At 38.9% G+C, this 15,092-nt stretch overlaps 1 protein-coding gene across 32 annotated transcripts in view; it reads left to right on the forward strand.

Annotated features, from left to right (window-relative positions):
* Positions 1–15,092, forward strand: part of NRXN1 (neurexin 1) — a 678,625-nt gene that overhangs the window by 553,937 nt on the left and 109,596 nt on the right. For all 32 annotated transcript variants that reach the window (XM_061353676.1, XM_061353687.1, XM_061353697.1 and 29 more), the window contains one exon: positions 4,115–4,286. In XM_061353676.1, coding sequence (XP_061209660.1) covers positions 4,115–4,286 — 172 coding nt within the window. The remainder of the gene's footprint in view (positions 1–4,114; positions 4,287–15,092) is intronic.

The raw sequence follows: 15,092 nt of genomic DNA on the forward strand, positions 1-15,092 counted from the left end.
ATTGGAGGCCCCTGCACTGCTTTGTCCCAGGAAGCAGTGGTGGTGATGTGATGGTTGGAGCAGTATTCATAGCACTTTCTGATTTGAAGTTCAAAATAATTTGCAGACACAGAGAACAACATTTACGCTACTTCTTGAGGTGCTTCATTCTTCTGAAGGTGCGCCACTCTTGGAAATAATACAGGAGAGTCTCCAATCTCCTGTATGTCTCCACTCTGTTATTGTGGCTCTCCCAGTTCAGATTAGATAAAGGCACAGGAGGAAAAGGAATTTATTTCATTGCTATGTTCTCTCACAACTCCGTGACACTGAAGGAAAATAAAACAGAGGCTAAGAACCATAAACAGTGTGTTGGACTTCAGTGAGCCTTGTGTACAGAGCTGATTTTATCAGGGGAGCTCTGAAATGGTCATTTTTGCTACTGGGCAAATATAACCTCTTAGAATCATGAGCCTGAAATGCTGTACTATTTCAGGTCACTGGCAAGGATATAATAGCATCATTCAAAAGTAATGTTGACTTATTGCAGTACTTATTGATGTACAGATACTCCTATAGCACCCACGATGAGGGTGCTGAAGAGGTAATCTCTCATTCAGCATATGTCTGAGGCTGTTCCTGGTAGGAATAAGATTATTATGAATGAACAAGTGATAAAGGAGAATTTATACTATTGCACTATGCAACTGAGGCTGGCAAAGTGGAAATAGTAATTTAGTATGCTAGAGTTTTATCAGTCTCTTCCCTGTCTGTACTGCCATGATCCACAAAAACTGCATGCGAATTGGTCTTCGCCAATTACAGCGAAAAATTATGGGACTTCTGTTATCTTGCAGGGAAGGAGGAGTACAGTGAGTCAAACTACTGCATGGTTATGCAAGGACTTAAAAGAGAAACACTATCTTCATACAGAAGTGCTTACTGCAGCTAAGCTGGTTGTGACTGTCAGGTCTTTGCATCATGATTTTATTTTATTAGGAAAAATTTCTTTGCAGAGGGTGCTCAGGCATTGGAACAGGCTTCCCAGAAAGGTGGGGGAATCACTGTCCCTGGAAGTGTTCACAAACTGCGTAGACGAAGCCCTCAGTGACGTGGTTTAGTGGTTGCCTTGGCAGTGCTGGGGAACGGTTGGACTTGATGATCTTAAAAGTCTTTAACAACCTAGTTGATTTCATGATACTATGATTCTATGATTTTGTTGTTCTAAAGGGCCATGCATAACGGGGTTGTAGTCCACAACATGTTTAGCATGATGTTCAGAAGTTAAACACGAAAGACATGAACTCAAAACACAGATTTGCTTCCTTGTTTTATGGGAGGTTGTATAAACACCCACAGGTGTTGAAGAAGTGTGAAAAAATGAAGTGGATCCTTTAAAAATGTAGTTTCGCATGTTCTCAGCTACACACGTGTATTGGAAATAGGCTCCCCAAAAATCATTACAGTGTGTTATCAACTACGAGGGTGAGAATCTTTGCTATGGAAACTGCATGCTTGATATCTGTGCAGAGTACTTCTGTACAAATGTAGGGAACTCAGGGAAACTTACTTTTTCATTAAGTTTTATATATATATATATATATATATATATATATATATATATATGTAAAATAAGGCTAACGCTCTGCCTTCAAGGCTGTGAAGGATGCATTTCACTTGCCAATACCTGGCCATTTACAAATGGTGACTTGGTTAATGATTGTAGCTCTACATTCTCTTATTTTGGAAAAGCTGCTGGTATATTTGCCTTTTATGCTGCTTGTCCTTTGCACTCAGAGGTGTTTTTCCTTTCCGTGTAATTTTTTGATCTAAAATAATATATGTATATACATATATATAGCAAATAGGAAAGCAGGTATGTAAAGTGAAGGTTATGAATAGTATAATTATGAATCACCGTAAAATTAGGCAGCTTTTTTTAATCCACAAAGCCTTTGATTTCTTGAAAGTACTGTGAAAAGGCACATATCCATTATCATTACATGCTGGGTTTCTGCATTTCATAAATTAGTAAAGGAGGAGATTGCTTTAGAGCTGGGCCAATGTTATATTTCTTTGTACACATTTCTGTACTAAGAGAGTAAGCTGTGAATGAAGCAGGTGATGCAAATAAGCCACTGCATCCGTGAGAGATAATGGGTGAAATCTGTTCTGATTCATAGTTGAACCAGTTGGAATACAACAGAGCGAGAGTTTCTCTCACAGGATAACTGGGAGATAACTCCCATGAGAGGCAAAAGGTGGGCATGTGCTGGATGATGTGGATCCCTTCTTGACACCTTATAAGTCACGGAAAAGTAGGACCTGCAAAGAGAGAAACTTTTAAAATAATCCTGAAGGCAAAAAGAGGAACGTTGAGAACATTATTTAAGCACCTGAGGAAATGAGATTTCTCTTCAGAGTATTTCATTTTGGAATGATCATAGCTGAAGAGGTGATAGTGGTGCGCCAAAACATTGAGGGATTTTCTCCAGAGGCGTTCAGCAGCTGCTCAGCTGTGTAAGTGGAATATGCAAGCACTGTTGGACAGTGAAGTCAGGTATTTAAGCAGAGTATAAAATAAAGTGGAAGGACTCCTGAGTTCTTCACCTGGGAGACTTCCAGAGACAAGGAGCTGCAGGATGCACTTACTGCAGGGAGCAGTGCCAGGATGGAGGGAGAAAGAGAGAGCAGACACGAAGGCTGTGCAGTAGAGGTGAACCCCCTTGTGGGAGGATGGATGTGAATGACCAGCTTGTCCAAACTGAACTGTTTCATTGTGTTTCAGCGGATTGTGTAAAAACTTTAAGAAGCATTTTAACTTTTAAGAAGGATGTACCAGCACCAGTAATACGAAATTCCACACAGAGTTGCCACTTACTGTGCACAAGCATGCAGTGATTTTTTTATTTTCTTTTTTCCCTTTTTTTTCTCTTTTCCATTTAATAAATGTTCATATTCAGGAGTAGAATTGATTTGGTAGGAGGGGAAGGAAATTACAAAGCCCTTAAGTTAAAGCTGTAATCGTCATGAAAGACTTTGATGCAACCCGACTATGGGGACTGTGGCTGTCAGGGTCGGGGGGGGGGGGGCAGCAGGCAGGGCACGCCTCAGGGTTGGCGGGAAAGGCAGAGGGAGAGCCTGAGGGGCGGCCATGAAGGGAGGTTGTGAGGGGAGAGCAGGGGCAGCCATGGGATGTGGGGGGTGGCCATGAGGAGAGATCTTCAGGGGAGGTGAGTGCTGGCCGTGAGGGCAGAGGCAGCAGCTATACAGTGTGGCCTACTGGGGGTCGGGGGGAGATGAGGGGTGGCTGAGTGGAGATCATGTGGGGAGATCAGTTTGCCCTCAGTGACATGGTTTAGTGGTGGCCCTGGCAGTCCTGGGGTAACAGATCTTAAAGGTTTTTTCCAACCTGGTTCATTCTATGATTCTGTGAAATGTCCCATTAGTGTGAACATCTCAATAATGAAAAGGCAATAAAAATTAAAATATGTTGATATCGCAATCATTTGGAAAATCTACAGCCTTGGTCCTGAGTGTAAGTGTATGAGGGAATTCCCGTTAGCCCCGGTTTATGCAGGCAAAGCCCAGCAAACAAATGAGTGTCTCAGTCTGTAGCGATCTCTTCATTAAAAGAAAGTTTCCCCCTTTGTTATCACTTGTGAAGACTGAATATAAATGAGGTTTGGAGAAAGGAGAAGCAGGGCTGGGTCTTGGCTTCTATAACCAGAAAATCCTCACACCTCTTCCGGGTGTCACTGCAAGGCTTTCATTTTGAAAGTCCAAAAGGAAAAATAGTGTTTAATTCTCATGGGGGTGAGGGAGGGGATAGGGAAAGAAAACTTCCATTTTCTTCTTTTCCCTTTCCTCATTTTGGTCTGACTTTCTTGGAGAAAAAGAGAGCTCCGTGTGGTAAAATAACTCATTTGGAATATCAATTCTCCATCAAAGAGATGTCTCAGACGTACTGGGCTGTCAGGAGGCTTGTCACTGCCACATGCAAGCCTTCAGAAGTTACCTCTGAGGAGGGAAGATGTTAGAAATCTTATACACACTGTCTCCATTTCTCGCTAAAACAACTCCTAATTAGTTCTTCTTTTTCTTCTTCCCTTTTTTTTTTCCTTTAAATATGCAGCACCAGGGAAAAATTGGAGTTAAATTTAATGTTGGAACTGATGACATCTCAATCGAAGAGATCAACGCTATCATTAATGATGGAAAATACCATGTGGTACGGTTCACAAGAAGTGGTGGCAATGCCACATTACAGGTGGACAACTGGCCAGTTATCGAACGTTACCCAGCAGGTAAGGGCTTACACAAACACTTGTGAGTAAGAGGGTGGGGGATGCCTGCTCATTTTGCTTCTCTTCTAGTACGTCAGCTCCTTCACAATGTCTTGCTAGCTAATTAAGTAGTTAAGAGTCCTGAGCAGTATGCAGTTTATGATGATGGCATTTCCTAAGTGAGTTTAAAAGCACATATTCAGGTTATTACTGGAAATGGAAAAATACAGTTATCAAGGCGTGAAATAGTGGTTGTGTTTCTTGTTTCATTTGTTTTTATTGGACGATTGTTGTAGCGGGGAAAAAAAGGCTTTGACAAAAGCTACGCAGTAAAGTGACTCTCAAATCGATCTCCAAGTGATGGGGATTTTACTGAATTTACTGAGGAAAAGGTTGTCTGTGTTCTTTTAATTATGAGTTGATATTAAAGCAGTCTGAAGCTTATGAGTTAGCAGAAGTGTTCCAGCAAGCATAACCATCCTGTAGACATTCAGGGCCAGGCTGGATGTGGTTCTGGGCAACCTGATCTAGTTGGATATGTCCCTGCTTATTGCAGAGGGTTGGGCTTGATGACCTTTGAAGCTCCCTTCCAACCCAAACTATTCTGTGCTTCTGTAACCAAAACATGTATCAGTTATCAGTTGTATGGCCAACCAAATTAAGATGCTTTCACTCAAAACACAAACTACAGCATATTACTTAATGTAAGTGATGTTGGTTACTTGAACAGCACCACTTGTGAATGCAGAGTCGCCTTGTTTGGACCCATATTTACTTCTATGCAAATGCAATGCACTGAAGACTACTGTGCTACTAATTTTATTAATTTTTAAAGGCAACAGGTTTTTCAGACATGCAGTGCCTTTCTGATTGAATAGCACTACTGAGCTATTAGTGGTAACTTACAAATCCGCATGTTCTCTGTTAACAGTTGGTGTGTGTTTTCATATGAGTAAACAAAAGGCAGCAAATCCAGAGATGTAAGTAAAAGATCCTCTGATTTGCATATTTTGCTACTACATAAATGACAGCTCTAATTTATCTCTTTATAAGTAGAAAATTCTTCATTTTGGGGGTGGGGTGAAACAGGAGGGTATTTTTTTATATATATATAGATATAATATTCATATTGTAATGCATATAATATATATTATAAGGAATACATAAGCCATTCCATGTACTGATTATTAGTATTTACTTGCATATTGGGTTTCTTGGGGGCAGGCTGAGTTTCTCAGGTCCAGCTGTTCACCTGACTTTTTAAAAAATAGAAATAATTAAAAAGGAAAATCCACAGGTGAAATATAATGCTTCAGATAATTTCTTGGAGATAATTTAGAATTTAAAATACAAATGAAAGTATGCATCACAAATGAAATTCTGTATTGCAGGAGTTGTTTAAAAATCCCACCTGTGTGCTAATGTGTTATTAATGACTGACAGTTCTGGCAATTAGAAACAATTACTGTCTTTAATTTAGAAGCATTTCTGAGAGGGGATAAACTCTTGAAGGAAAGAGGGATACTGAATGAAATATGTCCTGTGATCTTTCAGTTATTCCTGTTTGCCACATGTTCCCCTTATTTTCTAACGTTTGCAGTGTTTGGTAAATGGTAGCTGAAATAAGATGGTAGAAGCTAGGGAGATGTGTGTCTTAGTTTGTGCTCAAGGCGTAGGTATCAGAAAGGAAAAAATAAGGTTTGGGATGTTTTTTTTACCTAAATGATGAGCATGAAAGTATTTTTCTTTTTCATTTCTGTTCTGTTTCTTCCTGAAAATACAAAGTGGCTGCAACAAGGACAAACTGCAGCTGAGTTCTGAAGATAGTGGCACACAGAATTTGTTTATACTGAACATAGATCAGTTCAGGAAATAGAGTGATTTCCCCGAGATGGAATTAGTGGAGGGGGTGTTTTCTTTGGAAAAGCAAAACACCACATTAGAGCTTTTTGAGCTTCCTTTAGCAATCTATGCACAAGCTGCATTTCAAGGCATTTTCAGTGGCTTTGTCAGCCAGTGTACAGAATCCCTTCACTTGCTTCATTGCTGGATCTTCCAAGACTGCTGTTAGCCTTTAGTTTTCTTTGCCTTTCCCATAGTAATGTTTTATGGCTCTTGTATAGCATTGCTTTTTAAGTCCAACCTCCCCCTTTTCTCCTTCTGTCTTTCCCTTCTCAACATGAGAGCACTCAGCTATACCTTTTTTTACGATTCCATGTTACTCTGTCAGGTTTGGCACTCTTCATTTAAACCCTCTTTAAACACTAGTCTACACACAGACTGGTATTGATGTACCTTTTGGAAAAGACGCAGGCTTGTCCTGAAGACGATGCTGCCTTTGAGCAAGGTTGATAGTGCTTTGAAGATATTAATAGCACCCTCTTCAAAGCTACCGCTGTCAATCCTGTTCTAAAGGTAGTATTTCTAAAAGTGACATCTTAAGGATATCAAACGGCACAGTTTGGCGGTGTTGCTGCATCCAATTTAGATGTGCTGCTGCTGTTTAGGTACCGACAGTAGTACTTGGCATTACTGGTTAACCAGCTTACTTGCTCTTTGCTCATGTTTTGGATGGAGGATACGTTGCAGTTGTACACTATGCGCCAAATTTGACTCTGTTTGCATGAGTGAGACCTCACTGGCTTCCATTTCAATGCTAGAAAGAATATTTTTTGCTTTGTGCCTGTTTTCTGTAAAATTTCTTAATGTACCTTTGCCATTGTACCTAAGCACAGACTTACCTCTCCTCCTCCTGTGTTTTTTTTAATTAAGAGAAATGAGATTAGCAGCTTCAGTTATCAGTTTGCTGTTCTTAAACATGCTGGATTTCCTTTTTTCAAAAGTATAGTAATATAAAAAACCCTCCCAGTTGGTTGTCTGAAGCATACCAGCTGATCAATTCTTCTGTCTTTACAAGGAGCAATTGTGCTCTGAATTACAGTTCTGGTTGGAGTGTCTGACTAAAAGACATTGCTTCTTTGTGACTGTTTTCTTAAAATAATGGGTGAGGATTTCTGAGAGGATTTTCTGGTCACAGGCTCAGGATGTCCAAGTTTCATTGCCTGTGTAGCCTTTATGTTGCCCCATTTAAATCCTGTGGATAAGGGCACCCAAGGCCTGGTAACAGCTGTATCACTTGCTGGGAGGATGCTGTGGGCACCCCAGTTGATACTCAGAGCTGAGCACCTTTTGAAAAAGAGCTGTGGCCCTGATTGCCACAAGTCTGTGTGGGGTTTGTAGGGAGCCTGAACTCAGCCCTGGGCCTCAGGATCTGCTGAGAGTTCAGTCTTCCTGCAAAGGGTTTTATAGCTGTAGCAGACATGATTCCCTACTACTGCTTTATGAGCAGTCAGAGAGGTAGACACCTTACAGAAAGTATCAAATAGCAATGCTCCGTAGGTTTTCCTTGTTTACTTTGTGTGTTTTATTCTGGAGTTTCATAAAATGCAGAAATGACCCTGGAAGATTAATAGGATCTAGCATGTTTCTCTTGTACATCATTCTCCATCCCACTAAGCTTGAGTGTCATGCTTTTGCTGAGCCAATGCACCTTCAGTTTGTATCTGAGTAGATATGAAAGAAGAGATTTGTAAAAGAGGTGGGGGTGGCCAGTGGTAGAGGGTTATCATCCTTTTGAAGGTGGTTGGTTGTTTTTTGGAGTATTTTGGGGGGAAATATGTGTTAGTCCTTAGACAAATGCAAAGATTTTGGTGTCCAGAAGTAGCTGGATGATTTTCAGAGGCAAGAGGTTTAGCTTTGGTTTTGTATGTTCTTCCAGACTCCCTTAAGAGTTTTTCGGTTTTACTTTGAAGTTTCTGTCTTGCCGTTTCTGTGAGTGCATTGCTAGAACTGTGAGGATGCACTCTTCAGTTTCTGCCCTTTAGTAAATGTTTGTCCTGTTTTTCTCACTTCCTCATTGTGATTGAAAATGTTACATTGTAGTTTTTTGATAGCTAAGTTGCACAATTTTGAACTGGATTTGTATATTCCATCTTTCATAACTGAATTTGGTGTTATGTCTCTACTAAATTATTATCATCCTTCTGCACCTTCCCAAAGAACTTTAGTATTTCACCTTGGTCTCTTTTTCAGGTAGTGATTTCCCATTACCTTTCCTGTATGCAGCCTAATTTCTGATCATATCAACAGCAAACTGCTGACTGCGCACTCAGAGTTCCTAATCAATACACTAACCCCATTCTCCATGCAGATCATTTCTATTACTTCTGGGTCATCTTGTCCAATTCACAACAGTTATTACTGCACCATAGTAGCAACTCCAGCTACTACTGTGAGCATATTTCTGTTGTAACTTCAGTTAGATAGTAATTCCACACTGAAATGTAGATTTGCTAAGAATGCATTTCTGGTAGAAAACCAAAGGACTTGTTAATTTGGGTCAAATTGAATGGAAAATTATGGCCAAAAGGAAAAAAGAAAATAAAAGGAAATAGGTTTTAGTAATGTCAGAATATTAATTTCAGTATTTTCTTAATAAAACGTTCTGACTCTTCATGTCAAGATTGCCCAGTGTTTCCAGGGGGATCTGAGTAATCTGAGAACAAAACATCTCATTCAAATTGAAAAAACCTTTTCTTCCTTACCTGAAAGAAAATCTGTTTCAAATCAAATCAAGGGGGGTGGAAAGGGATATTTAAAAAAAAAAAAAACCCTCAAACCTAATCTTTCTCACAGCAGTGCTCATAACTGTATCTCTTTAACAAGAAAAATGATTTTCTCCATTTTCTGATTTCCCTTCCGTATTAGTGAAGGGTGTGCATTTTACTAGCCTGGGAAAGTGTATCAGCAAGCTAGATGGCTTTCTAAAGCCACAATAATCACCATTTATGGTGAAGGATTTTCAGAATCACTTTTCTGTGAATACCTCTATACTTTCTGCAGTCAAAGGGAGTTTTCCCAATGCTGATTCTCTCAAGAAACACAGTGCAACCAGTCATTTTACCAGTTGGAACCTCCTCTTCAGAACTTCCATCATAAATCAAACTGATGCAGAATTTGATTGGGTATAAGATGGTCCCTTAGATATAGGCCAACTTGTCTATATTTTCAAAGCTGTTCAGACACTGAGAATACTCAGCAGTTCCTGGGGCCCTGTAGCAGTCTAGAAGATACAGTCTGATGTAGGCAGATATCTAAAATGAAGCCTTCCCTTGATCTCTGGTCAGCCTTAGAACAGCACAGCTTAGTGGCAGCTGTCCTCGGGTACCCCATGGGTCAGCAGATGTTGTCAGGAATGTGTCTGACAGACCTAGATCTGATAGCATAAGCACCTCACACATGTTGTTCACACAAAAGAGATTGTCCAAAACACTGCCAGACTAGTGGAACAGATGTATCTCTGTGACTGGGGAGTATAAATTATGATTGAGCATCCACACCAAAGAAGAAGCTGTGTGAGAGTCCATGTATGTTGGCAGAAGATCAAACTGCAGGCTGACATTATCGTTGGTGCCAAGTACCTCTGCAGTATGGCAATTCGTAGCTGAGGCTTTTCGAATGTCCATATAATACAGAATAATTCTGCTGTGGGTTCTGGTTTTGATTTATTTTTTTCCCTTTATCATATAAAGTTAAACATCTAAGGGCACACGTTGTCTCGGGGATTTTCTCTGGATCTGGGGGCTAAAGGTTGCTATTGCAGAACATCCAAGGGGTACAGGAAGGGGGCATCATATTTAAATGCTTCTCTTGATCCTGTATTCTGGAAAATAGACAAAGCTTATTCAGTTCTTTTCATGGGATACACCTGACTTTAAGATAAGTGCTAAGTCAACTATTACAATGTTCTTGTTTAGGATAAGTGCTATCCATTTGGTTTGGTTTTGTGTGTTCAGACTGACGATAAAATTAACAGGAGACATTTATGTCAGTACATTTGTTTCCCTGGACAAGTAGTATTTTCCATGCTATCCATGTCGTTGTCTAACTTTCATGCCATTGGCTTAGAAATACCTTCCAAATTCAGGCCCCCATAGCTTCTCAGTCATAAGCGTGGTGGCCAGGAGGGATCTCAAGCTCATTCCAAACTTAGAATCATAGAATCACAGATTGGTTTGGGTTGGAAGGGACCTTAAAGCTCACCCAGTTCCAACCCCCACCACAGGCAGGGACACCTTCCACTAGACCAAACTGTTCAAAGCCCTGTCCATACTTTTGAATATTCTGATAAAATGGGCAGACAGCCTGTTATCAGCACATCCATGCAAAATCATAATGGTCAAGGTGGGTGAGGTAGAAACCTGACAAGGAAACGGTCACTCAGTATTTGCCTTGCCTTGTATTTGCCATGGGGTAATATTTGAAAAAACCTGGTCACTGCTGGTAGGACATGGGACTTTAAGGGTTTTTTGCAAGCTGAAATAATACCAGCCTTCTGACTCCTATTTCTTGTCCAGCAACACATTGTCTTCATCTTTTTCCTCACGCGGTTCCTTCTTTCGTTAAAAGAATACATCTTGGTGTTCTCTCATGTCCTTTTCTATAGTCAGAGTTTTGACACTTCTACAGTCAGATCTGTCACCTTGGTAAGTAAGTCCTGAGGGTGGACATGGATGATATGAAGCATGTTTTACTTTGATGAGCTGTGAAGCTCACAAACTTGACTCAGTCTCTTGTTCCTTGGTGGGAGCAATGCTCCCAAAGACAAAATAAAGACTACCTTTTTGCCCAAGAGGAAAATGCAGTGGAAAAGACTTAAGTTTTGTGCACAGCAATTAAACTTATGTGAAACAGATACTGCCCAATATCTGCTGGTTTATGTGTCATTTTCCTGCTGTGAGAAACTAGCAGTGCCAATGAAACAAGGACATGTCATTATACTTTACATCCCTTGGAGATAAAAATGTTTAGAAAGAACAGGAGGACTTCTCAGGAACTCTCCATCTGGGAATATGTAGAGGAATTATACAGTGAACATTTTAGGTATGAATTTATGCCATATGTATAAAATCTGGCTGTAGATATGGGCCTAAAATATTTAGTCCATGGAATTATTAAGCAGAGAAAGGGAAAATTATCAGCTAAGTCAGTAGTTCCTTGTTTACCTAGTGATGTCTCGTCCTCCCAGATTTGGAAAGCAAACCTCATCAGTGTTCTTTATGGCCTTTCATGAGTCCATGCAGTCATGTGTCCCTGGGGTTCTGTTTATGGTAAGGTCTCTGTCTGGGAATGTCTGCTGGTAACTATTTTAGTTAAACTTACTCTGTTTTGATGGGACATAATGGGGAATAAATATGAATGAGTTAACAGATTTTTTTTTATTTGCATGAAGTCTTTGACAAAGTTCCTTATGTGAAAATATTCAGGAATAAATTACACAATCCTGGTGATAAAGGCAGAATTCTTTCATGGATGAGTCTCTGTCTTAGGGAGAACAGAGCCATCGATTCCCACCTAATGAAAATCAGTGAATTAAATCCATTGATTTTCAATGGAAATATGATCATTTAAACCTTAAATTACATAGTAATTTACATTGATTAAAAAAAAGAAGTTAGAAACCATACATCCTGGCTGTAGATTTCAGGATTACTAGAGGAGACAAAGATAACTGAATGAAGAATTAGAAGAACAATATATACTTTGACAGGCAATGAAGAAAAAAACCCAGAAGGAAAAAAAGGAAGATATTTTAAAGCACAACCATTTAAAACCCTTGAATTTTTACCTTTCTAAAATAAAAAAAAAAAAAGAAAAATCCAGTCTCTTATGTAATTTATTTGCCTTTTTTTTTTTTTTTGAGTAAGAGATTTTATAAAATCTTATTAGCTTAAACAATGTTTTGACCAATCAAAGCATTTTTCGTTCTTGTCCCAAAGTTAAAAAATCGACTTTCCCTATTGGCTAGCCATCATAACAGTAAAAGAAAAGTTGATACATGAGAAATAATACACTCAGGTAAGCTAATTTGAATTTTTGTAGAGATACATCATTATAGTCTTTCTTCTGAGGCATTTTCATTTTAAATTCAATTTTTCAATAGCACATGTGGCTGGAAATGGACAGTAATGAGAACACTAGGACCTCCTGTAGAGACACATTAAGACATGAATGCTGAAAGTAATTTCCAGTGATACATTCTAAGATCTCATTTTCCCTTTTCATAGCTCAAAACCTTATGGCTCAGTACCATTCTGCAGCTAACTAGTGTACCCATTGAACATCTTTCTTCATTAATACTCTCTTCTAATATCCCAGTTTATTGCAAAAAAAATGGTATGACTAGTCCTATATCTGAAGTGTGTGACTTCAGATATAGTGGTATAAGCTTTAGTGTCACTTCTGTTAACTTAGGCCTCAATTCCTATTGACTGACACCTGCAGTCTTTTCAGAGTTACCAGTATGTCTCGCTTTATGGTATCTGCAGATTTCATTGTCTGGTCAACATTTTATACTGAGATCAGTGAAGAAAACACCAAAGATTGGTCCTGGAACTCATCTCAGATACTTTCTTAGGAGTTCTACCCTGATAGTTTTCCTGTGTGAAAACCACTGGTTTTCCTTACATACCTGCAGTGATCTCTATGGTAGCTCTTATGACATAGTCTAACACGGTTTCAGAATTCACCATGAAGCTCATCTTGTTAACACAGAACTCAGCATTTAGTTTGTTATATTTGCTTGACTTAAACACATGCAGAGCTTCCAGCCATTCAACTAGATGGCATCAGCTCTCCAAAATACTGATATAGGTCTGACTGACCTACAATCTGTTGAGGATTTTTATTTTTCAGATACAGGTAATATAGTGGGGAGCAATGGTATAGTTGACACAATGGCAGGTCTGAATATGACAAGTAATGAGTGCTTATCATCTGTGGGAATGATTCACCAAGAAGCTGAAGATGACAACTTAATAAAGCGGAAGTATGAGGAAGAAGGTGGCTCCTGTGCACTAGCTAGCTCCTGGAAAGGACTTGCAGCCTGGGAAGGTGCAGCACCTTGAGTGTGACCTGAAACAAGCAGCCCGTGTATCCAGAAGCTTGTCAGTAGACACAGAACCAGGTTACTAGGCTGTGGTGTCTACATGAGAGAGAGAAAGGAGGAGAGAAAGAAGTCCTCGTTCAGTGCTATCCCTCATGTCTTTTTTTTATTGAGCCCTTTACTGTACACTTTTTTATACTGTTTTCCACAGTTAATCAATGATTGGCTACATGGCATCATATCCAGTGCTTTACTGAAATCCAGATAAATTAGATATAGTCCATTTCCTTCATCTAGAAAATCAGTTAACTTACCAAATACAGCTATTAGATTAGTCTAACATGATTTGGTAAAGTTTTGCATTTTATCTCATTTTCCAATTGCTTCCATGTCTTTAATCCTTTGCTTTCAAATTTATTCTAAAGCACTGTGTACAGATAAGGTCAGACTAAATAGTTGGACTGGATGGCTTTTTCCCCCTTCTCCTGTAAAGCTATTTCGTTTTCTGTTCTTTCATACAAGATGTAGCAAAAAGTACAAAAGTACAAAAACATGTACTTTTGGCTTGTTGTTTTTAACTTCTGGGATAGACATCATCTTCCTCACCTTCTGACACCAGAAGTTCATTAATAATAGGTATGTAAGGTTTCTTTTGAGCTGTGGATCATTATCAACCTTATTACAAATTAACTTCCCTTGTTTCTGTGATCTGTGATTATAGCACTTAAAGAATCTCTGGCTTTTCAATTTATTTTACTTTCCTTGAAATATATAAATAACATATGTACACATATAAATATCATATATTTATATATATATATGTATAAATTTATGAGCACTAATATACAAGTTTATACTCGATCTTAAGTAGTTTCCAAGTGTCCTTCCTGGCAGACTTCAGCCTCTCAGACTGATTACGCAACCCGGTTTCCTTCACTTGATCAAATTTTGTTCTTTTGAAATCAAGAATCTGATTTACAGACTTATTTTTAGTTGTCCTTGTATTAAGAGTCAACTCCTGATCATTCAATGTCAACTGTGATAATCAAAAAGTTTCCTGCAGTTAACTTTCCTAAGCTGTTTTCATTATTTATCCAAAGCAAAGACAAAATAACATGGAGTTTTTGTTTGTTTCAACTGGACAAAGTCTTCGTTGAGTATTACAGGAAGCTGATATTTACCTGTATTCATACAATTACGTTCAATTATAATATGAATAAAAGAAGGCATTACAGCAGCTTGTAAAGTAATGGCATAGACAGTTTAAAATAAGACAAGGACATCTGTGAAACTCAACTTCAGCAAGTTCTCCACAATACAGTAAAGTGCAAGAAACCAGTTTAGCAGGTACCAAAATAGTTTAAAAGATTCATTTTAGTTATTGAGCCACAAACCAGCAGTGGTTGTAGATGTAACTAGACAGGCATGCTACCTTGCTACCTTTGACAACAAGCAATTGCACAAGTGATTTCTTGCCATCTTTCCCTGATTCATACAGCCCTGACTATTCTTAGGTTATGAATAAGTGTATTTTTCAGCATGTATCTAGGTCTCACTTTCAGTGTAATTTTATTGTTCATGTGAAAGATTGATGTTAACAAAAATGGTGATTTATTTTCCCATTCTGTTTGGGTGAACCTCTGTTACAGTTTATCCAAAGTCAATTAAGTATATTTCTCTTAAAAAAACACTGCTGCCCTTTGAGAGATTGTGAAATTGTTCTATCCTGCCCAGGTGATACCCAGACAAGGCACTACAGTAGGTTTCTTTTCAAAAAGTGGTTTCAGTAAAGTTTCCCAAATCATCTTTTTAATTTGACAGCTTATCAGGTTTTTCTGTCAGATAATGCTACATAACAATGCTTCTCGAAGTCTGCAGGCAGA

This window comes from Neopsephotus bourkii, unplaced genomic scaffold, assembly GCF_033783945.1.
Source record: "Neopsephotus bourkii isolate Nb327-2 ecotype Australia unplaced genomic scaffold, CSIRO-AGI_Nbou_v1 NB_71, whole genome shotgun sequence".
Lineage (NCBI taxonomy): Eukaryota > Metazoa > Chordata > Aves > Psittaciformes > Psittacidae > Neopsephotus > Neopsephotus bourkii.